The sequence below is a fragment of the Pristis pectinata genome, chromosome 14, assembly GCF_009764475.1.
Source record: "Pristis pectinata isolate sPriPec2 chromosome 14, sPriPec2.1.pri, whole genome shotgun sequence".
NCBI lineage: Eukaryota > Metazoa > Chordata > Chondrichthyes > Rhinopristiformes > Pristidae > Pristis > Pristis pectinata.
In genome coordinates, this window is record NC_067418.1 from 24,150,121 (window position 1) to 24,175,917 (window position 25,797).

Below are 25,797 nucleotides of genomic sequence, written 5' to 3' on the forward strand. Positions count from 1 at the left end.
ATGGGGATCTGTCCCCCAGGCTGTCCAGATGAAGCAGGCGGGCTGCGCGCTCACGACAGGAGAGGCCGAAGGTCCAAAGCAAAAGGTCTTTGAAAGCCGGGTACTTATCTTCCTCCGGAGGCGACTGGATGAAGTCTCCGACCTGGGTGGCTGTCTCTTGGTCCAGAGAGCTAACCACATGGTAGTCCTTCCTGGAGTCGGAGGTGATCTGCCGAAGGTGGAATTGCACTTCGGCCTGGTCAAACCAGACACTGGGCCGAAGTGTCCAAAAGGTGGGCAGCTTGAGGGCCACTGCGTTGGCTGCTGCGTCGTCGTCCATTGCACGGGTCCAAAATCCGTTTGGACCGTCGGGGTCACCAATGTATCGGTTGCTACCGCGAAATAAAATAAGACGCTAGTCGAAGGATTGTCAAACAGAACTGGTTTATTTTCCCACCTTGCGCAGGCCTTTTAAGGGAGACTGTTCCCGCCCAATGCAACCGGCAATGACGTAAGTACTACGTCATCAAGTCTTTCCCGCGCGCAGGTTCTCCCCGTCGCTCGGGAAAGACTAGGCCCGCCGCCATCTTGGGCCTCGTCGCTCCGACGCCGCGCGACCCGACTGCCGAGCCGGTTCACCTGACCAGACGGTGAGTCGCTACAGTTTATTATTTTCACATGTACCAAGGTACAGTGAAAAACCTGTCTTGCGTATTGTTCATACAGATTAATTCATTACAACAGTGCATGAGGTAGTGCAAAACAATAACAGAGTGCAGAATAAAGTGTTACAATACAGAGGAAGTGCAGTGCAAGTAAACAGTCAGGTGCAAGATCACAATGAGATAGATTGTGAGGTCAAGAGACCATCTTATTGTACTAGGGAACGATTCAATAGTCTTATAACAGGGGTTATGCTATGAGCATGTGTCTAAGAGCTGATGTTTATCCCTTGTGAGATAGAGGCGCCGGAAGCACGGCGACACTTGCAAGCTGCCCCTGAACACACTACGCAAAAGATGCATTTCACTGTGTGTTTCGATGTACGTGTGGCTAAAAAAGATATATAATCATCAGACCATAACAGCACCACTCTTGCAAGCAGGTTTGGTGACAATATCAGGATTGATTTTGATAAGCAGAGTGCTGCAAATTCAGAATGGATTAGGTTAGAGTGCACGAGGGGGATAGAAAAAATTAAGGTGGTCAATTGTCAGCAGTTAGCAATGAATAGAACTAGAAAGAGTAAAAAGCCAGAAGGAGAAACCAAATGAATAGGGAATTCTGGAGAAGGGAGGAAGGGCCCACAGTCTAGGATGAAGACTCTTGGCTAAAGTAATGTAGGCCTCGGTCGAGACAGTTTTAGGCTCAAGCTCAATGTGACTTTCTTTTCAATCAATACACTAGCTTACAGATCTTAGATTCTTCTCACTAAAACTTGGAATAAGGTGGACCTGACTAAATTCAAGCCCAGGATATGCTTGCACAATTAGTTGAACAATGCATCCAAAAATTAAAACCCCAATACAAAGATTTAGAAGTCTGGTTAGGAAGAAAAATCATGGAGATTTTCAATAATGGAAAAGGAGAAATTATGCAAGAGTTGATCACAGACAATGACAAAACATTAATATCTTTCTGGAAACACCATGCCTGACTAATTTCAGAGAAGTTTCTTCACAGAAATATTAAACATATGCAATGGCTTTCTTAGTTTAAAAACACACTGGACATAAATTCAATTGAACCTACCACACTAGCATAGTATATTCCGTAAACAACAGTTTACTAACATAGTCTACTACCATCGTTTCAACTATAAAATCATCAAAACCAGTTTCCATTCACATGAAAAATGAGAAATCTACTAATACAAACTCTAATAATAAATAGGATACCTTTATATAAAACATAGCAATATAAAAGCAAAAGTAAAATGCATATTTTGGACGAAGTACAGCTAAATAAGGATCAAGTCCCAAAATACATTGTCCATCTACATGAATGGATGATGTGACATACAAACCATTACCCTTTCCCTACCAGCCCAGACAAGTGTGGATGCGAGTGCAAGACTTAAGTCTAGTTCAACATCCCAAAGTAAACATAGGATTTGACTCTAAATGACTCATGAAAGCAGCAAAAAGTAAAAACTCTATAGAATACAAAGATATGCTTCAAGTAAAATGGTGTTCACAGAGAACCAGAAAAATATTCAAATCAAACTTGAAATATCTGAATCAAAAAGGATGCTAAAATAAATTTGGTCAAGTAGCCTATGTGAAGAAAAAAAAAAGTTAATACCTCAAATTTGACTGTTATCACAATGTTAGATTTAAGTTTCCTCAAAAATTTTAACCCAGGGCTTGCCCAATGAATAACTCCTAAAGGATAAAGCCATCTACTTTGCTAAAAGCTCCTCAACATCTGGAAATCCATTAGGTAGCATAAGCATAAGATGGCTCAATACAGGCAGATCTTTTTGATCATAGCAAGTTTATTTTCCGCATACCTCCAAACATCAACCATTTGTGGCACATTGGCACTTTAAAAACTGCACAGAAATTAACCAATACAGTATTTTTGAGTACATGTGCCCACCAAATCCTCTAAACATTCAATGATTTTTTGTGCTAAAATTATCTCATTAATGAGATATAGCTGTAGAAAAAAATGCACATCAAAACAGATTTTAACACCAATTTTGGTTAGAGAGATTTTCCTACAATTCCAATCTGTAAATATTAATGCATCAATGTACTGGTCTAATTAAAAAGTAGGATAGAGGTTCTGATGTTCTTCTGGAAACAACTTGTTGAATTGTGAAATAGTTTAAAAGGAAAAGCATCCACTTATTATGCAATCTATAGGAGTGCTTATGATAAAAAACTTGAAAAAACATGTACATTCATGCCTCAATGTGGAATTGCTTTAGCTATACTTATGAAGAAGTTGCACACAGCGATTGACTGTAATGGCAGATTAAACACAATGCTTCTATTATACACGGGTTAATCCAGGCTTCAAAGTTATGCTTAGTTTTTTTTATAAATTCAGCTGGTCAGCATTCAGTCACAAGCAAAGTTCACAGTTTAGAGTCTCCTAAACCCATTATTCATTCGATTGGACCAAGCCATCTTGTCTTAACTCCATTTCAATTTATTAGGCTACCAAAAAGCAAAACCCAGAGTCAAAATCTTCAAAATAACCATGAAGCAACTGGCACTCATTGCTGTGTGTGTGTAAATGGTGGTATAACAACTTCAAGTGACAATGTGAGCTGCTAAATAATCCAAATTCACTACTCCATTGTTAAGTTCCCTGCAATTGCACTTTGTCATCTGCTTCACAACTGGCAGTGTTAAATGTTGCTATACTTACAAGGCGAAGTTCAAGCAAAACTTGCAAGACATTATAGGCCACTAACTCCATTTTTCCCTGCAACACAGGAGCAGCCATTCACCCTATCAAGTCTATGCTGGCTCACAGAACAATCCCATTCTCCGATACAGTAGGAACATTAATACAGTGGTCAATTAAGCTACCAACCCAAGTCTTAAGGATGTTGCAAACCATTTTAATGCCCCTCCCTACTGCAACTCTGACCTCATCCTTCTCCACTTCCAGGGTGAGGCCAAATTCAAACTCGAGGAACAGCATCTCATATTCCATCTGGATAGTCTCCAATCAGATGGCAATGACATTAACTTCTCCAATTTCAGGTAACCTGCTCCCCCTTTGCCTCTTTTCTCTCTCCTCCTGATCTACTAATTCCTCCTACCCACTCTCAACACCCCCCTAGCTCCCAACCATCCCATTTCTTCCCCCCCCACTCGACCTACTCCTTAATCCACAATCACCCACACATTCCCTCCACCCATCACTTCCCAGCCTCTGACACAATTTTCACTCTTCCCTCCTCCATCTGCCTATCACCCCTCCTCACATGGATCCACCAATTGCTTGCCAGCTCTTGCTCCACCGTTTCTCCTCACCTCTTTACACTAGTTCTCTCTCATACACTCTCAGTCCAAATAAAAGGATCTCGACCAGAAATATCGACTGTCCATTTCCCTCCAGACATGCTGCCTGACCTGCTGAGTTCCTCCAGCAGTTTGCTTTTTGTTCCAGATTCCAGTATCTGCAATCTAGTGTCTCAATTTCATTTGGTGCAAACTAACTTTAATAAGTTTCAATAAGCTTAACAAGGCAAAGCTCTTCATTACCATATCACCAGGATGCACCAACAGTGCATTTGGAAGTACAGTACGTCAATCCCCATCAATTATAGTGGATGCATTTATGCTAATGCAATTTGTTGTAAAAAGTATTGTTCAGTAAAACCATCTACGACCAGACACCATAGGTTGGACTAAATGTTAAAAGGTACAAAAGAAAACCAGGTGTATTCCAGGAATAATAGAATCTTGAGTCAAATATCAAATAAATATTTGCAATGTTTCATGTAGTTTCAATTAATTCCATTTGCCTACCAAATTTAAAACTTCTGCTTTTGAGGTGGTCACAGTATTTCAATAACTGCGAAATTGAATACAGTTCCAAGCATCAAGTACTGATGCTGTTGTTCACCCATCAGGATCAACTGCTTTGGCCTCATTATCATTTGAGATCTATCAGCAAATTTCAAATAATTGCATTTTATTGCTTTCAATCTATAACTATAAATTAATATAGGCACATATTTAGCAAGGAAAAAAATGACGCGTAATCAGGAATTATCTGCGTAGTAATATGTTCTAAGTGGCCCACTTTAATTAATTTCTAGGACAACGGAATTTTTTTTGATACAGATAGTTGCTCAACTGACATACGCATTGGGAATTGTTTCACTGGGTTCCTCAAAAAGATCGATATTTTGCAGAGACAGAAAATGCTTACAATTGACTTTCTTTCTCAACAGATCATGCAATTATACATGGTAGGGCTGAAACAATGGGAAGAGGTGAAAACAGGGAGGCAGCAAGAATGAAATGAGCAAAAAAAAAACAAATATTTGTATAGTATTTTGCCTTAAACTATTTTCTTACACACTTTTTGATACAGCTAGTAAAGACTCCATAAACTTGTGCAAGTAGTACAGGAAATATTTTGCCTACCCTACATATTTCGATTAAAGTATTTCCATTTCAAGAAAGTCAATTATTTTTGAAAATGATCCTGAAAAATAAGTGATTTTAAAGTCATTTAAAGAAGCTCCCTTGATAAGCTGGCAGTCAACAATAACAGCCGGTACAGCAAACTATAGATTAGAAAAACTTATTTCCATGCCAATTTAACTAACTCAAGTAAAACTTCAATTATGATTAGCACGTAGCCTTAACTAGTGAGGTGAAAAAAATCAGCCCAAGGTTGCACTCCTCATTAGTAGCAGTGAACTAGCGAAAAATGTGTACACACAAGGCAAGGACAAGTTGTGCATAGCATGGTTCCAAGCATAAGCAGCCTGCCGACAGTGATTAGGCAAGCTCACCAGAAGAATGGTTATCAGTGGCACTACTGGCACTGATAACAATGATCCCGTTGCAACAGTTGAAATTTAAGGAAAAAGACTGAGGAAAAAAACAGCAATTTATAATTCATATGCTTCAGTTTATGCAATTTTCAAAGAGCAAAAATATCAGAGCCATATCTTTCTCTTTATACTTGAAAATAGCTTGTAAACTTAATTAAAACAGCTTTAAGCCTCATTGGGAACAGGGGCACAAAATTTTGACAAAGCATTCCTGTACTGAGCTACTTAAACATTGACAATACAACTTAATCTTAAAATAGCCATACCTCATGGTTCTTGTATATCAGAACAAGAGTAGTATTTTTTCCAGTCTACTCAGAGGATGGTCAAATTAATTTGTATGATGAATTTGAATTGCATCATCTTGACTGGATTCCTACAGACCAGTTTGGGAAAAAACCCTGTCCAGCAACTAATCTTAATAGATCAATGCCAAACCACCTCGGGCTGCCACCTCCCCCACTTGGTGTTCATGTAAAACATTTCCTTTATCCATTCCAACATCCTTAAGTCTTAGAATCAGGAAGGTGTTACATCACTTGCCATTAAGGCAAGTTTGCCAGATGGAATTTGGAGAACAAATGAATCAGATTTCAACTGTCCCTCTTTCAAAAAAAAATCAGATGCACTGTTGCCTCTTTTACACCATGGCATGTTATTAAACCACAGACATAATTCCTCCCCACTCCCGCCCCCCCCCGCCCCAAAATGGACTGGTTGAACCATTTAACTGCTTAAATGATTGTATCATTTATGAAGCAGTTGGATAGGTACATGGAGGGGAGGGGCCTGGAGGGATACAAGCCAAATGCAGGAAATTGGGACAAGCTGGGTGGACAACATTGTCGGCATGGACTGGTTGGGCCAAAGGGCCTGTATCCGTGCTGTATTGCTCTACGACTACACATTATCTTCACTCCTTGGGTACCATAGGTATGGCTTTTGAAGGAGAACACTTCTGAGGCACCATATTATGTCCTGAAAAAGAACTTGTAGTTCCTCCAAATGAGGAATGTCTAGTGACCTCCACACGGCATCGATCACCTCAGCCAAACAAAAAACATGAAATTAGTTCACCTAGCTGAAGGAAGTGTATTTGATTATGCCACAGACATCATAAAATGACCTGAGTGATAATATTCATGATTCATTTTGAAAATAATTTTTGTCTGAAATGTAGCAGCTTTTTATGCAAAGGATTACATCTAATGTGTGGTTCATATTTATACTGTGGCATCAGTTGCATTAAATGCAGCAAATGCATCCAAAGACTGCAATTTTTTTTTGCAGAGATATATACCAAGGGTGGCTATGTGGGTTTCTTTATTCAGAAGTGGACAAATGTTTTGCTTTTTTTCTTTAAAATGCAGAGTACCGTCAAATATAGAGCATATGCTGTAAATCTGAAATAAGAAACAGAAAATGTTGTGAACATTCCACAGCACTGTGGAAAGAGAAACAGCGACAATGAAGGGTCTTTGACCAGAACTGGTTTCTTCCCCCCCGCCCCCCCCCCCCCCCCCAAAAGATTCTCCCCATCATAACTGACGAGTGGATTAAATCAGCTGCAAATTTTCTAGTTGCATTTAATTTAATTGTTAATATATAAAATTAATCTGTTTTGTCACAATTAATTATACTTAATCTACACTGAATATAGTCTTGAGAGCTACAGTCGAGCACTTGGGAGTACTGGGACATTCAGTTCCTTGAAAACATTCTGCCATTCAATAATGGTCCATCTGCATCTGAAGTCCATCTACCCTCCTTGGTTACACAACACTAATAAATTTAATGAACCTATCAATTTTACTTCGAAATTTTCCAACTGAACTAGCCTTATCAGTTTTGGGTTAAGTTCCAAATCTGTCACCCTGTGTGAAGATGTTTCCTGAAATTCACACTGCATGGAGTTGCATTCAAATCTGTTCAAAGCCTTAATAAAATAATGTGTAAATAATTCAAGAATGTTAACAAATTGCAAGACAGAACGGTTTTGCTTATTCTAAACATTTAGTTTAATCACGAAAAAACTCAGCATAAGAAATCGAGTTTACAGTGCTGCACATCTTTTTATTAAACTTCAGGCACTACTTTCGAACTACTGCACGCCTCTCCTGTTAAACGAATATTTGATCTGGAGAGAGGTGGGGGCCAGTTACGCATTCAATTTACAGACTGAATGTCAGAACGTGAAAAACCGAGATCGCCGCTGTGATATCAAGGAGCTCCAATGAGACTGGCTCTCTCTTTAAATGAAGGCCTAAATCTCCTGCACTGGTGCAACTAGGCCTGCATCCTCTCTTACCTTCTTCTTCTCCATGTTGCGCACTTTCTTGTCGATGACATTGAGAACCTGCCTGAGCGCCTCATTCTGCGGGTGCGCCGCCTGCCCCTGCCCGGCCTGGAGACTCGCCGCTGCGGCGGCGGCGGCCACCTCGGCTCCGGCGGCGGAAGAGGATCGGGATTCGGCCGCTTTTGTGGCGGTGGCTGCTGGCATTTTCTCTCTTGGGAGTTTAATATTTTTGTATTTTTGTAATTTTCTTTTTTTTAAAAAAGGTTATAAAACAGGCGCTGGGGGTGGGTGGGGGGGGGGGGGAGTTCCGACTTTTGTTGAAACGAAGAAAACGCGGAGCGGCGGCTGGACTCTCTCCGTGCCACAGCACCACCGAGACTGAGGAGCGGGAGCGCGCCGCGAGCGCGCGCGCCTCCAGCCGACCGCCCAGCAGCGCCCGGACTCCGCGCCACAGCGCCGCCGAGGCTGAGCGGGAGCGCGCACGCACCTCCAGCCGGCTGCCCAGGACACCCCCAGGCCCGCCTGTCCGCGTCACGCCACCATCCCGCGAAGCAGCTCCCGGCCAACTGAGAATGCAACCTGTCTTTGCATTTTTTTTAAAAAACGCAAACGTAATTGGGGGTAATTATCTTTTTTTTTGTTAAAGTGGGCTTTGTTCACTGATGAATTGCATCAAAATGTTTCAGGCACTTTCTCGGGCACAACATACAAAGTAAGAAGGGAGCTGCAGGCCGCGCCGCCAGAAGTGAAACCCGGTGAAATTAACCAGCACTTTCTCACATTGACCTGCTCTCTTTTTAAAAAGAGAGATCTGAAAATTTATTTATATATCTCCGAGATTCATCGTACAATTCATGGGCTGGTAGACACCAACGAAAGCAGGGCGTTTTACGCAAGGCGATTCGACTATTTTAATGAAAATGCAATCAATTATAAATACTTGGATTGTGCATTTTTGAAGCTCGCAAATTCCTTTGTCGGCTTCAGAAGGTAGTTCTAACTATGTGCCCAGAGCTGTTCAATCGGGTCTCACCAACAAGAACAACAATCAACAGCGCCCCATGATAAAACGTGACCACGTTTTGAGGCCCGCGTTGAAGCAGCTTTGCTAGTCTCTCGTTTTCCTATCCTGTTGAATCGTTAATCTGAAGAGTTAACTCCATTTCTTTCCACAGATACTGTCTGACCTGGCGAGCACTTCCAGTATTTTCTGTTCTTATTCTCGATTTCCAGGATCTGCATTTCCACCCCACCCCCAAATCTATTCCACTTCCCGATCGCAAAGGCCAAATCATCGCAAGATGTTAAATTGCTAATCCTATAAAAATTTACCGTGTAATAATGTTTTCTAATCAAAAACAAGCATCTAAACGCCATGTCTTGACCAGAAAAAAAGGGGAGGGGTTGGATTCAAAGGATGATAAACTAAAGTAAAATGGAGAAATGCTGAAAACAAATCGGGTCAGAAGGTACCTTTGGACATTGTACAAGTGATCGTTTCAGGTCAATGACCTTTCTCCGATGCCATTTTCAGCCCCAAAATTATATCTATAACTACTGGATTCAAACATCTAGGCTTCTGCTGGTCTGTACCTTAACAACTACATTTGGAACACAATCATAAATTGTCTTCAATTACCAGTACAATTAAATAAAAAACAAAATACTCTTTTCCTCTGACTCTTGGTCATCTCTCAACTGTCCAAATTGCATCTCTACATAAAATGGAATTATATTGGCTCAATAAAACAATCAGATGTCAAATAATTGACCAACAGTACTCAGTCCCTTGCCCATGTTTCAAAGGGAAACAAATTATGCTCCAGTGTCAGAAAAGACAATTCTCTGGAAAGGCTTGATTGGCATGAAGGGAGTGGGGAAAGTTAACCTCAAAGGAATCCTCTTTTCAAAATGTTTGGACCAAGGCCTTGTAATAACCAACACCTTGTATCATCAGAGAGAAGCACACAAGGTACAGGCACTGGCGCCAATTAGAATATCACTGTCCAAGTGAGATTCCCCTTCACTCAAAGCCATGACTGCCAGATTGATCACCTCCTTATTTGCAGTTATTTCCATTAGCTTGGCTTCAAATCAACAGCAACTCTGGAAATGTTCACTAACCCCACAAACTTTGCTCTTCTCAGACAGTACCTCACAGACAACCTGACAATTCCCAGCCAACAAGAGCTACAGTGTCCACAGCATCCAGACCAGCTGGAAGTTCACCATCACCGGCAGCTGCAAAGAGATTCTTACTTTCCAGACCAGAAAACACCTGGATTGGTTCAATAAGAATGACCAGTAGATCTAGGAGCTAATTAACCACAAATGTTCTTGGATTGGAAACTCCATCCCACCTCAAGGGAAATGAAACAGATCTACAGGCACTGAAGAATGAAGTGCAACAGCAAATCTTTAACAAAGACCAGATGGTGGACAGGAAGAAGTGGATTCCAGCCTCAGGCATTTGAGCTGTGGGTGGCCATGACAGCACTGAAGAATCCATGTCATCATATCAGCAAGTTGCTGGATCTCTTCTGCTCTTTCCTTCCCCAACTGTACATTAACTCTCAGGTTTTCTGCTGACCTGGATATTCAAGTGCCTGTAAAGTAGTTCCTTTTTCCTCAATGCATGTTTGATCTTACAATCCAGAATTGCTTAGTGTGTGCAGTTTATTAGCTCATGGATTTCCTGGTCATTCTCATCAAGTCAATCTTGGTTCTTTCTGATAGAGGAGTCACTTCCCAGGTGCCAATTTTGGTGAACTTCAGAGCAGTTCAAACATTGATGACACACTGCAGCTCTAGTTGATTGGGAGTTGTCAGTTTGTCTGATGCCCTTAATTGTGGTAACTTGAGAGCATCAACAGGGTCTTCCCAAACCACCTCCTCACAGAAGACCACCTGTCCCTCAAACTGCAGTGTATTTCTCTATTTGAAGGCACAGTGGACATGACTTTCACTGTGCAACCACTGTTTAATAGAAACACACCAAACACTTCACCTGGCCTTTTTCAATCTCACTGAAGTCTTTGACTGTCAATCAAGAGTTGCACTCCTCAAATTTGGCTGCCAGCAGAAATTGGCCTCCATCTTATGCTTGATTCACAAAGCCATGATCCTAACCAACAAGCACAAAATGGAACCAATCTCATTGCAGACCAGTGTCAAGAACAGTGACATCATTGCCCCAATACTTTTCTCAATCTTTCTGTTGCTGCAGCGTCCTGCTGGGGTGGAACTAATCTACAGGGGTAAAGAAAAACTGTTCAACATATGGTGCCTCCACTCCAAAACCGAGGTCACACTGATCTCAGTAGTTGAGCTGCAATATGCTGGTGATGCTTCTCAGCAAAGGTAAACATCAATCGTTAAATTCACTATCATCATCAATGCACTATGATGCAAGGCAATGGATGTTTGAAGATCAAGACCTCAAATCTAGCATAAAACTCGTGATCCACTGGGCAACAGTGATCCTTGCTCTCCTTTATGGCTCTGGGACTTGGACCACCTACAGCAACCACTTCAAAAGCACCAGAAGAATACCAACATCTCTACAAAATTCTCCAAATCCACTGCCAGAATAAGCAAAGTAATATCAATATCCTCTCCCAACATACCCCACCTTAAGGCAGCAATTTATACACAGTCAGTACTTTTGGACAAGCCACATCATATCCATGCCCAACACCAGACTCCCGAAACTGATGCACTTTTCAGAGCTGTCACTGGAACAGATTACCAGGCAGACAGAAGTAGGGATTCAAGGACATTCTTGAAATCTCCTTGGAACCAAAAAAATGCAACACCCCTTTCGGCTCCTGGAAATCCATGGCCTATGATCATTCAAAGTGCAGAAGCAGCATTTAGGATAATAATGAGAATCTGAAGTTTGCATAAATGGTGGAAACAGCACACCACTTAATAAACAACTCTCCTGCTAGAAGTTTGTTAAGCGGTGCGCTCCTCCTACCCCAACTGTGGCAAACTCAGTCATTTCAGGGCACACAGAACTGGAATGAGTCATCCTCAATCCTGACTGAACTTTTAAAATGATGACAATGCAGATCAGTGGTAGGGGATTGATGGTGTGCAGAGGTTACATTCTGCCAGTTTAGGGTAATATTGGCCACTTTGTCATTACCTTTCCACTTTCATCTGAGTATGATTGTGACCTGGCTTAGAAATTTATTCCTCTTATACTTTCTTGAAGCTCAGTGACTTTTGTCAGTAATTGTGCCAGCAACTCTACACTGAGATCCCACAATCAGATTTATTTGATTCCAGACCAAATGTTCATTAGTATGATTTTAGTTAAGAGCAAAATGTTCACCAAACTTATCTGCTATTCTTCAAAGAGCACCATGGGACCAACATGATCAACATGAATGGGAACTGGTTAAACATCTCATCCCAATATCACAGGCCCTCAATACTGATGTATCAGCCTAGAACAGAAAAAAATAACAGTAGGCCATGTGGCTCCTCAAGCCTGCTTCATCAGTGAATAAGATCATGGATTATCAGACATTGACCTTAACTTGAATTTCCTGCCCATTTGCAAGTCCATCCTGGCCTTGAACATATTCAATAATTCAGGCTTCACAGCTCTCTGGATATTGAATTGCAAAGATTCATGCTCCTCTCCATCTTAAAAATACAACCAATTATTCTAGTTCTGGATTTCTTACCAAGGGAAAATATCCTCTCAGAATCTACCCTTTCAAGCCGTATCAGAATCATACACCTTTCAATAAGATTCTAATAGGACTTGAAAGGGTAGATTCTAAGATTACTCACTGGAGTTTAAAGAGTGATAAAGGCACAATCTGCTGAACTTTTTCTCGTAAGTCAACCCCTTCATTGTAGAAATCAACAGAGTGAACCTTAAAGTAATAGGGCACTTAAAAAAGTTACAATGAAGTAAAATCAATATGGTTTTAAGAAAGGTAAATCACATTTGATTAAATTTTGGAGTCCTTTGAGGATGTAACAAGCAGGGGGTGCAGAAAGGGGAACCCATTAGATGTAGTTTGTGAGGTACGGAGGATACAATAAAGATTAACTAAATCAGCAAGTAATGTCAGGACAGTAGAATAGAGTAGCAAATCGGTTAAGACAAGTCTCGTGAGTCAAGAATGGGACAACACTCAATAAAAGCAATGAGGCATCAATCAGGAAACAAAAACACAGAAGTTAAGGCAATGTGTCAGAATGCAGGCAACATCTTCAACAAAATACGTTGTTAATGCAGGTAGAATTAAATAAGTATGATGTAATTGAAATTGAGTCTCCACATTGGAAACCGATCTTTTCCAGTATACTTATAATTTGAGAGAAAAAGCAAAATCATACAATAACAGTATGCGCAAAGATCCTAACTTGGAAACTCCAGATGTAGAATTAGTTTGAGTGGACATTAAAAAAAGGGCATAAAACAATGGCGGCTCCCTTAACAGCAAACGCAGTGTCCAGCAGAGTACCACTCAGGATGATGATGTCCATGGAACACATATACAGGAAGAAATTTAATCCTCATGTAGGCTAGAAAAATTACAGTTGCAGCAAGGATGTAGAACAAGTTCACAGAATGCATTCAAAATATTTTTCTAGTTCAGTCTGTCAAGGAATCAACTAACAATCAAGTTATTTAAGATGAGTAGTGCAATATAACAAGGTTATTAGCAATCACACAATAATGTTACTAATTAGTAACTTTTCCTACCTTAGCATAGTGACCACATTTTGAAAATACAGTAAAATTCCAATAGTTTGACACCCTTTGGACTTTAGTGGTGTTTGAGCAGATTTCCTGGGCTCATTGTGGTGACTCCTATTAATACCCAAATGCACTTGCATTTCACTATTTTTACATGTTATATGATAGTATAATAGATTTTCTAGTGAACCCAGCAAGTTTAAAGGATGTGGGAAAATATACAAGTGCTCTGACCCCAGCTCCAAAGGTACACCTCACTTGCACTCTGAACTCCAGCGCACACTCAGATTAATGAGCAAGCCAGATGCCTAACCACAGCACTTAGAGAAATCACAATGTCTGCATTGTCTTAGGGGTTGGAACTCCAAAGGTGGATAAAGAGAATAGGAAAAGGTGAATAGCACAAGCAGGATCTACAATCAGAAAAATTCCCAGCACCTCGGCATGAACTTTCTTGCTGTGACCCTGGAGGCAGCTGATGTATTTGGACTTTCAAAATACATTCCATGAAGTTCCACACTAGTAGATATTGCAAAAAGTATATTCCATGACTGGGGAGAGCTGAATGCATTACCATGAATTAATGATGATTTGCCATATAGACAGCAGTAGGATTAAATAGTTCATTTTTAGGTTAGAGGAAAATCACTGGTGGGATACCATATGGATTAATATTTGGATCTGAGCCTAATTACAATCTACATCAATGACTTGAGTAAGTGATGTATCCAAGTTTTGCTGACAATATAAAAACTTGGTGAAAGTATAACCAAGATGTTAAGTGGCCACAAAAAGATATGGACAGGTTAAATGGAGCGATGATCCACTGTAGTTCAAAAATAGAAAAGCAAAACATCAATGACAGAGGACTGGATAATGTCAGTATTCAGGGGAACAGCAGATATTTGTATACACACATGATACAAATGAATGTACAGCAAGCAATTAGGAAAGCAAAAGGCAAGTTAGATTATTATTACTAAAGGGATTGGAGTATGAGAGATTGCAAGTCTTTCTTCATGATATGGAGATTTGGTAAGACTACAAATTCTTAATCTCCCTTTCCAACAAAGGTTTTAGTAATTTAGAGGGAATGCAACAAACTGGCATCCAACACAAATCATCCTTAAAAACCACAAGGTGCAAAATAGAAGTAAAACTTCCAATGGCGCACAGAAGAAACCCATCTGTTTGTCTGGTGATACAAGTTTGATGATCCAATGTTGCTAATTATATTTCGAAGTTTATAACTTGAATATTTTAAACTTTACAGCTGTTGTAAAAGCTACAATCAAGAATCAGACATTACAAACATGCAAGCTTCTGAAACAATGCAGTCTCCACCCACTTTGTCCAACCCCAACTTATATATTGATCATACAATAGTACCCCAATGTATGAATATTTTCAGCCTAAATATTATTCCCCTTCTGCTTTGTATATTTTAAAACTTCTAAGTTAACGTAATAATTTTAAGCCACCCCACCATAATCTTGGTTCAATATTAAATTACACACATTAGATCTTCAAAAGACGTTCATGACACTAAGTTCACGGTCCTAAAATGTACCAAAAAAATACAATGTAGCTGTAGAAGATACTTGCTCCTTTGAAGACATGTCCTGCTGTCCAACACCTGAGAAGAGATCAATAACCCATTTATACAGAGAATTCAGCAAGCCCATCATTTTCAAAAAATTCCACCATTATGAAAAATAATTAATATTCAAGGGAGTAGTTAGGGCATCTCACATTAATGTTAAAACACCAATAGCTAAAACAATTTTTTTTAAATGGAAATAGCTGTGAAGTTCTCACATTTGTAAGCTTCCAGTGAATGATTTCATAAAATTCAGAAACTGCAGTACATGTGACAATTCTCAATCTTTACACTTTCTTCTCAGTCACCTCTATCACTGATCTTGTTAATTTAGCATTGTGATGATTTCCTCCTGTATTCAAGATGTTTTTTCCAATGGAGATTAAGGCATTCAAATTATATTACAAAAACAATTAGCACAATAATTGAGTTGGGCAATTGCGGTGGTAGTTTGCAAAGAAAGCAAGCTTCCAATCAGAGTCCTTATTTCTAATTTGTATCCAATGATCCTTGTTGAAAAATATGCATAAATAATCTTAATACAAGAAAAAGAACAGATTGACTTTCTGCATAGCTAAATTATGTGCTAAAACGACATAGACCAAGGCAGCTAATTTTAAGCAAGTGCTGTGTTCATATTTATTTTGGGCGTTGTGTTCAGATATATTTGTGCAAGAGCTCTTGGAGCTGTCTTGAAAAAATGGGAAATGAACATGACATATGCAAACTCCTGGTAATGGAAATGGTAAGAATACAGAAAACTGTGCAGAAGTTGCATGCTGCCATCATGGGACAACTTCTCTTTGAGAAAAGAATTGGTAATGTTTGTATAGTTAAAATCAATATGCAAATCATGTCAGTATCATACAAAGCATATCTCTATGAAAAGCAGGTCAAAGTACTGATATAGGAACTACTACTGCATTCACTTGATGAACTACTAACAATGGTATGTTCCAATTATAAAATTAATTGGCATTGATCGTCTACAAGCACATTAAATGTAAATAAAAGTCGATACCATTCAATCACAAAGATAAGCGAATGCATTATTTATAGGGTTTCATTTTCTCAGTTACCTACCAATAATGAAAAAAAACAGAAACAGCCTTGGAGGACTACTCAGAAAAAAATGGTTAAACTTGCCACTAACAAAAACTCAGCCAGCAATAAACCATAGCCATGCAGAATTGCATTATTTTTTTCCCCAGACTTCAGCAAACATTTTCAAAATGCATACATGAACTTCTGACCTATCCACTATGTTAGTGGGATTCCCCAAAAGCACTGAACGAAAAATTAAGAGGAAAAATGCAGACAGAAATGAGGCATAAAACCCAAAGATGTGCTCAATTATAAAAAATAAAATAAAAACTTTGCTAAAGTTATAAATGTGAAGGATTTCACTCCCGGGGATGTTACCTATGAGAAATTGTGTGAATTGCTTGGTAATCATGACTGACAGGTTGAGTGCTAAACTCATTCTCTGGCAGATCAGAAAGTCAGCCTGCTTCTATTCCTGCACACGTTTCAATAAAGTACCAATGTGAACAACAAAATCCATTACTTCCTTGAAAGGAAGGACAAGACCAGCCATAATCTCTCGAACAAGTGGTAGGGATGGAATCAACATAGATTTCAAATCAGCACACATCAGCCAACGACTTTGTTGTTTCATTTATTTGAGCTTGTGGAGACTATACGTTGCTGCATTTTATTGTGTTAAGTATTTTGCTGACAGAAGTTAACTAATTTTACAAGACACCAACAAAAATTGGGGAAAAATTGAAAGGAAAAAAAAATCAAGTATTCACTGACACTCTTACCTACAGCTCAAAAGATGCAGTTCCCTGATTGACAATTTTCAAATCTTTTAAAAAGCGCTCATGATTGACTGAAACTATTTGTGAGGTGCAGTGGGCAGAAAGTTCATCTTGGATTACTAATGATCTCAAAAGAGTGGCTATTAACAATCACATAAGTAGCTTGGACCTAGCAGCTGCAAAATTTTAATTTTAAAAAGTTTATTCAATTTGACAAAACTCAATCTGAGAATATACAAAATAAACATAGTTGGTGATAATAATAGCAAAATGGAAGTGTGTTTGTTACTTTTTAGAATTTTATCTCTCAATGATTATATGTGCTGGTTGAACATCTGGAATATGTGAATAAAATCATTTGATGATTTTAACTTCAATTCTGTAAGAACATTTATCCAGTCCAATGAAGCAATAAAAGTTTATATGGTGGCATGTCAAATATCCAAGTAACTTCCTTATTGAGGAAAAAATTTCCATCAAAGTCCCCGAGATTTATTCCACAGAAAAATGCACACTTCAGATCACTGAAAATGTGGGACCCATGGTTGACCAATGAAACTGAATCTTCAACCATAAACCACACATTTCTAAAGACATACTAGTGAGGGTAGGAAATGGAGGGATATGGCAAATGAATGTGTGGCTGATGAGCAGATGCAGGTGGGAGGACTTCAGCTACTTGGTCCACTGGAATATCTTCTGGGTCAGAGGTGACCTGTACAAGAGGGATGCATTTCATCTAAATTGGAGGGGAACCAATATCCTTATGGGGAAGTTTGCTATTGCTACTCAGGAGGGTTTATACCAGTCTGATGGGGAGGGGATGGGACCCAAGGTAATAGTAAATCAGATGGGAAAGTTGAATCAAACAGAGGTTAAAGCAACCAAGTCCAGTAGGCAGGAACAGGGTAGGAAGTGTGGAAGGTCTAATGGACCAAATCGCATTTACTTTAATCAAGGTGGCTCACAGGTAATGTAGATGAACTCTAAGCATGGATTGGCACATAGGAATGTGATATTACAGCTATTATGGAAACATGGTCGAGGGTTTGCAGGACTAGCAGCTCAATGTTCCAGGACACTGATGCTTCCAGTGTGATGGAGGTGTCGGTAAGAGAGGAAGTGGAGTTGCACCATTGATTGGAGAGAACGACACAGTAGTACTCAAAAATATCCCAGGTGATATTGGTGGAACTTAGAAATAAAAAAAGGGCTGATCACTGATGGAATTGTACTATAGACCTCTCCCTCCTCCCCCCACCGTCAATAGGAATCAGAGGACATATATACTGTATGTAGGGAAATCACACATAGGTATTAGAATACAGTAATAGGGTTGTAATAGTGGATGAATTTAACTTCCCCAATATTAACTGGAACCGCCTTAGTGTTAAGGGATTAGATGGGGAAAGAATTTGTTAACTATGTCCAGGAAAGTTTTCTGAAGCAATTAGTAGACTACTAGAGAGGGAGCTACACTCAACCCCCTCTTAGGAAATAAGGTTTGGCAAGTTGTTGATGTGTCAGTGGGGGAGCACTTTGGGACCAGTGACCAAATCGTACTAGTTTCAAGATAGTCATGGAAAATGATAGGACTAATCCTCAAGTTAAAGTCTAAATTGGGGCAAGGCTAATTTCAATGACATTGGAAAGAACTCTCAAAAGTTGATTAGAAGAGGCAGTTTGCAGGTAAAGGGACGTCTGACAAGTGGGAGGCTTTTACAAGCAAGATAGGAAGAATTAAGGTCCAGCAGTTCCTGCTGGAGTGAAGGCAAGACTGGCAAGATTAGGGAAACCTTGGTTGAGGAGGGATATTGACGGTCTGGTCAGGAAACAGGATATGTCAGATAAAGGCAGCTAGGATCAAGCAAGTCCCATGAGTTTAAGGGATGTAGGAGTACACTTAAGGAAATGGGAACGGCAAAAAGGGTCATGAGATATCACTGGCAGATAAGATAGAGAATCATAAAAGATTCTATAAGCATATTAAGAGTAAAAGGGTAGTTAGGGAGAGAGCAGCTGCTCCCCTTAAGGATCAGTGTGGTAACCTACACGTGGATCCACAGGAAATGGGCAAGGTCTTAAATGAATACCTTGTCTGTATTTACGGTGGAGAAGGACATGGAAGCAATTGAGTTGAGGGGAGGGAACAGTTATATCCTGGAGCATATCAACATTATGAAGGAGATGGTGTTAGAGGTCTTGAAATGCATAAAGGTGGATAAATCCCCAGGGCTTGACCAGGTGTATCCTAGGATGTTAAGGGAAGAAAAGGAGGAGATTGCTGGGGCCATGGCAGAGATTTGTGTAGCTTCATTAGCTACAGGCCAGGCAAGGTACCAGAAGAATGGAGGAAAGCTAATCTTGTGCCTTCAGTTAGGAAGGACAGCAGGGATAAGCCAGGGAACTACAGGCCAATGAGCCTTACGTCAGTGGTGGGAAATTTATTGGAAGGGATTCTAAGAGATAGGATTTATTTGTATTTGGAAAGCCAAGGGCTGGTTAGGAATGGAGACACACAAGACTGCAGATGGCGGACTATGGAACAATAAACAATCTGCTGGAGAAATACAGTGGGTCGAGCAGCATCTGTGGCAGGGAAAAGAATTGTCGAAATTTTGGGTTGAAACCCTGCATCAGGACTAAGAGTGGAGAGGGGAGATAGCCAATATTGAGGAGAGGGGAAGTGTCAGGGATTACTTGAAGTTCGACAATTCAGCTTTCATAGCAGCCCTGAAAATATCTCATTCGTACAAAACATCCTGTTCATGGTAAAGATTATATTTATTAACATTCACACCATTTCAGGATATTATAAACAGGTTACTGTAAAATTTAATTACTCAGAAGTGTTGTACAGTAAACAAGGGACTGCATATGTTGCACTGCTAAAAAAAAGTGGCATCTATAGAAACTAGACCTACAAAAAAAATGGGCCAATGAGCTTGGGTAATTAAGAGGACAATTAATAGGATTTGATTATACTTCAATGCAACAAAATCTCAGTTACTTGCAACAGTGATTCTCATTCAGGTTCAAGTCCTTTTGTTGGCTAAAACAAAGTATTCCATAAGCTGAAAACCTGAAAAAAATCCTGGCCACTCATCAACCAGAATTATAACAGTGAAAATTATACCTCAAGCGCAGATGCAAAGTATGTAAAAACAACTTTGAATATCATCTTCTTGTCAGCAACACAAAGCATCAGCCTAGGTCATACATGAAGAATGATCAACTCCCATCTATTGGCAGGTTGCCACCTACTCACAAATGTATGTCTCAGCAGAAACTGAGGGATGGAATAGAAGATAATTATTTGGGAGGCTGAGTGAAAAGACTATCCAAGAAAAGGGATTATAAACCTAATGGATTATTTCTCTAAGTACGGCATTTCAAATGTTTACAATAAACATCACACGTGGAGATCTTTGTGGACAATTTTCTTTTTCAGCCGAATCAACTCAGAACTACAATAAGTAACTTGAAAACTGTTGGAAAAAAGACCAGTGTTCTTTCTGTTGCAGTGGGAAAACACATGATCAAATGTCAATGTGAAACCTATTTATTTCTGAAGCCTGCCTTCTTAATCAGCCAATGTTACTTCAGTCAATTATTTTAACCACTATTAAACAAGACAAGCTTTCAGGATTGAATGCCATTAGGCTAGTGGATTTCCATTGTTGGATTCATATCAAAAATGAAATAAAATGTGATTCAGACAAAACCTATGATCAAACACAATATTACATAACTGTTAAAGGAAGCCAAGTCTACATGTAATCCATATCCATGGTCAGAAAGTCAAGGTCTTTTTAGTAAGGCATTTGATAAGGTACCTCATGGTAGGCTTCTTCAGAAGGTCAGAGGCCAAGGGATTCAGGGAAGCTTGGCTGTGTGGATTAGGAATTGGCTTGCCTGTAGAAAGCAGAGGATTGTGGTAGAAGGAGTGCCCTCGGATTGGAGGGCAGTGACTAGTGGTGTCCCGCAGGGATCGGTTCTGGGACCTCTACTTTTTGTGATATTTATAGATGACTTAGATAAGGGGGTGGAGGGCTGGGTAAGTTTGAAGACGACACTAAGATCGGCGGTGTTGTGGATAGTGTGGAGGGCTGTCGGAACTTACAGAGGGATATTGATAGGATGCAGAGCTGGGCTGACAAGTGGCAGATGGAGTTCAATCCGGAGAAGTGTGAGGTGGTACACTTTGGAAGGACAAACTCCAGGGCAGAGTACTGGGTAAATGGCAAGGTACCTGGCAGTGTAGAGGAGCAGAGGGATCTGGGGGTTCATATTCACAGTTCACTGAAAGTTGTCTCACAAGTGGATAGAGCAGTTAAGAAGGCCTATGGGATGTTAGCTTTCATAAGTCGTGGGATCGAGTTTAAGAGCCGCAAAGTGATGATGCAGCTTTACAAAACTCTAGTTAGACCACACTTAGAGTACTGTGTTCAGTTTTGGTCGCCGCATTATAGGAAGGATGTGGAGGTGTTGGAGAGGGTGCAGAGGAGATTTACCAGGATGCTGCCTGGATTAGAGCGTATGGAATATGAGGAGAGACTTAAGGTGCTAGGGCTTTATTCACTGGAAAGGAGGATGAGGGGAGACATGATAGAGGTATATAAAATATTGAGAGGAATAGATAGAGTAGACAGCCAGCGCCTCCTTCCCAGGGCACCAATGCTCAAGATGAGAGGGCATGGCTTTAAGGTTACGGGTGGGAGGTTCAGGGGAGATGTCAGGGGGAGGTTTTTCACCCAGAGAGTGGTTGGTGCATGGAATGCACTACCTGGGGTGGTGGTGGAGGCAGATACATTGGACAGGTTCAAGAGTTTGTTGGATAGGCACATGGAGGAATGTGAGATAGAGGGATATGCGGGAGGAAAGGTTTAGATAGTGTGAGGGTGGTTTGATGGACGGCACAACATGGTGGGCCTATGGTCTCAAATGAAGAAAACTGAGCCAGTGTCTTGATAAGATATCCAAATCATCAAAACCCAGGCAATTTCACCCAGGAAATGAAAAAAGTGTTGTCTGCACCTGTTTTGAGGTATAGCTGGCTTACAGTTTGATAAATCAGAATACCAAATCAGTTAGCACCAACAGCTAAAGAAAAATAAATTAACTGGAATACTGACTTAAATTTTATATAATGGATCCCTGAGGCTCAACAGCATACACCCTGGAAGTCCATGACAAATGTCATTCTCTAGTGTAGATTTCTGACAGTAAATCATCATAATTAATAACTCTGTATTTACCCATTATCAACAGGTTACTTCTATTAAGCACAAAAGTGTTATTTTACAGTTACAATAAACCTTTGTGGCTTAGTCTTTGACAAATAAAATAGTGCCTCTTACAAGTTTGGTCTGTCCCAAGGCATTTCACAACCAATAACACACTTTTAAGTGTAGTTTATGCTTTCTTACAGACTAACACAACAGTTAATTTGCAAAAGACAAGATTCTACAAACAGCAATAAGATAAATGACCGACATTATCTTCAGGATTTGTTTAGAGGTAAACGTTGGCATCGGAATTCTATTGCTCTTCTCTGAAGAGAGCTTTGGTTAACATCTGATCAGAAAAATGATTTCTGATAAGGCTAACTTCCCTCAGTTTTGGACTAATTATATCCTCTAGTAGTAAACTGGGGCTTGAATCCAAACCTATCACTGAGGCACAACTTACGCTGAACATGGCTTTACTCCACACAGAAAAATTTGAAAGCCACTGAGTGGGGGAAGATGATAACACATAACATTTTAATATTACAAATATTTTGTCTACAGTAATATTCTGAAAGGTATGTTGACCAGTTATTCTTCTAAAACTGAACGAAAAATATTGGCGTACTTTCAAGTATAAAGCATACAACATCAATTTAAAATAAACAAATCACAGTGGAGGTGTAAATCTCAATTTGAATAAATTACCTGAAAAGGACTCCAAAGCCACCAGACGCATGTTAAAGTTACCACGATGCAGACGACTTCCATTTCATGTCCTTACCAGTTACTCCACACCCCACTCCCTCCGTCGTTCGCCATAACCACCTCAGAAAGCAGAGGAGGTTCTCCAGTCGACACCTTCAGCCCAGAGTTCATGGTTCCACCGCAAGGCCTTCCGCATGTCTCATGTTCAGCAAATGGCAGCTGGCAGGCAGGCCGCCAGCTCTCCCACACCCCAGCCTTTCGGTCTCCCAACACCCTCTCCCCCCACAAAGTCTCTCTTACCTTCTTCTTCTCCATGTTGCGCACTTTCTTGTCGATGACATTGAGAACCTGCCTGAGCGCCTCATTCTGCGGGTGCGCCGCCTGCCCCTGTCCGGCCTGGAGACTCGCCGCTGCGGCGGCGGCGGCCGCCTCGGCTCCGGCGGCGGAAGAGGATCGGGATTCGGCCGCTTTGGTGGCGGTGGCTGCTGGCATTTTCTCTCTTGGTGAAATTAAAATTGATTTAGATTTTTCTTAAAAGAAAAAAATATATAAAATGAAAAGGAAACAGGCTCGTCAGGGGGGAAAAAAAGTTCCGACTTTTGTTGAAACGAGGAGACTGGGAAGGGACGCGCCCGGACTCTCCGCGCCACAGCACCGCCGACACCGAGGAGCGGGAGCGCGCAGCGGGCGCGCACCTCCGGCCGGCCGCCCAGGACCCCACCAGGCGCGCCTGTCCGCGTCGCGCCGCCATCCCGCGAAGCAGTTCCCAACCGACCGGCCGCCGCCAACCTCAAAAGAACTTTTTTTTGTTTTGAAATATTCCCTCTACCCTTTCATTTTTAAAACGCATCAAACGTTCAGATTAGGAAAGACCTTCCAAGGCGCGGCGGAGGACCGCAAAGGCAAGCCGCGCTTGCGCTCTTCAGTCGATGAAGGAGAATGTGGAAGTTGAGACTTAAAGTTTAAGTTGTGTTGTCTTTTGTTTTGACTGAATGGTGTTAAAAAGTTTTTTTCCAGAAATTTTAGTAGGTTAAGCCGCCTTGTTCTTGGTTGCAGTATTTCCCAGGTTGAGCAACAAACAAGCTGCTGGAGGACCTCAGTCGGACGAGCAGCATGCGGGGGGGGGGGGGGGGGGGGGGTTGGGTTTGGGTTGGGGGGTGTGGGGCTGGGGGGGGTGTAGGGGGGTTGGGGGGGGTTGGGGGAGAGAGGGGGGTGGTGGTTGTGAGGGGTAGGGGGTGAGTGGGGTTGGTGGTGTGAGGTGTAGCGGGTGGGGAAGAGGAACTGTCGATGTTTCGGGTCGAAACCCTGCATCAGAGCTAAAGGTGGACAGAGAAGATAGTGGGGATAAAGTGGGGAAGGAAACACAAACCTGCAGATGCTGGAATCTGGAGCAAAGAAAACAAGCTACTGGAGGAACTCTGGGTCAGGTAGCGTCTATAGAGGGAAAGACAATCAACGTTTCAGATGCAGAGTCTCCATCAGGTGTGGAGAAGGAGGCGAGCCAGTCTAAATAGGAGAGGGGGAGGGGTGAGACAGGGACCAATAAGTGATTGGTGGACCGAGGAGGGGTGAAGGATGACAGGCAGATAGAGCCAGATAGGTGATGGCATGGGGTGGAGTTGGAAGACAGAGGCAGGTGGATGCAGACAAAAAAGCAGATAGTGGGGGTGAAGGTGGAGATAGCTGCTGGAGTTTAATAAGTGGGGATACAAATGCTGGAATCTGATAAGTAAGGAAGGTGATAATAGGAACCATTCAGGGAGAGGTGAATGGTAGGTTGGGGGGGATCCAGTGGGTAAAATATGTGGGTATTGGGTGAATGGAACCAGGAGTGGGCTGAATATGGTGATGGGGGCTAGAGAGGGTTATGGAAAGGAGACAAAAATGGAAGGATTGGAGGTGGATCAGAAGTGGATAACAGGAGGTAATATACCTCGTTATGTCTACCCATCACCTAATGGCCCCTGTCTCACCACTCTCCCCTCCTCTTTACTGGATATCTTCCCTCTCCACTTTCAGTCCCGGTGCAGAATTTCAACCCGAAACATCAACGATTCCTTTCCCACCACAGATGCCAATCAACTCACTGAGTTTCTCCAGCATTGTTTGTTGCTCCAAATTTCAGCATCTGCAGTTTCTGTATCTCCATTTCCTCTATTGAGGGCTTTCCATCAAGTTTGAAAGCAGATTTTTTTTTAAATGCAGAAGCTGGAAATTTGGAATAAAAACAGAAAATGCTGGAAGCAGTCAGTCGGTCCAGCAGTCTCTGAGGGAAGGACATTGACCTGAAGTGTTTAACTTCTGCTCTCCACAAATGTTGCCAAAGTGTTCTGTTTTTATTTTAGCTAAGACTTAAAGTTTGGATTATGCAATTGAAAAAAAATTAATATTTTCCAAATAACGAAACAAAAGGTGATTCTTTGCCCAATAATTCTATAACAATGAATGTAAGTGCATTATGTTGTATAGCACATTTATAACCAGGAAGAATCGGCCATTATGCACTTCTGCACACCTTTCCTCATTATATGAGCAGATACCAAACTTGCTTAACACCACTGCCCATGAAAAATACATCAGTGTGAGCTCAGACGTTTCCCAGTGATTTAGCCTCGATAATTCAACAAGCCTGTGGGTAACACACTTCCTCACACCACCCTTGAACAACAGAGTTTTATCTTTTATGCCACTTTGTTCTGAGCTTTACAGAAGAGGATGAAGTTCTTCAATCTGAAACACAGTAGTGTAGTGGTTAGCATAATGCTTTACAGCACCAGCGACCCGGATTCAAATCCGGCCGCTGTTTGTCAGGAGTTTGTACGTTCTCCCCATGACTGCATGGGTTTCCTCTGGGTGCTCCGGTTTCCTCCCACATTCCAAAGACGTACAGGTTAGGAAGTTGTGG

At 41.0% G+C, this 25,797-nt stretch overlaps 1 protein-coding gene across 4 annotated transcripts in view; it reads right to left on the minus strand.

Moving 5' to 3' along the window:
- Positions 1 to 24,398, minus strand: part of caprin1b (cell cycle associated protein 1b) — a 90,880-nt gene extending 66,482 nt beyond the window's left edge. The window contains exons 1-2 of one of the 4 annotated variants that reach the window (XM_052028937.1): positions 24,262 to 24,398; positions 23,193 to 23,391 (exon numbers count right to left, since the gene is read on the minus strand). In XM_052028937.1, the coding sequence (XP_051884897.1) occupies positions 23,193 to 23,384 (192 nt within the window). In that variant the 5' untranslated portion in view covers positions 23,385 to 23,391; positions 24,262 to 24,398. Of the gene's footprint in view, positions 1 to 7,820; positions 8,184 to 23,192; positions 23,679 to 23,721; positions 23,745 to 24,261 lie in introns of those variants that run through there. The other 3 variants (XM_052028934.1, XM_052028936.1, XM_052028935.1) reach the window with 3 other exon arrangements.
- Positions 24,399 to 25,797: the final 1,399 nt, after the last annotated feature.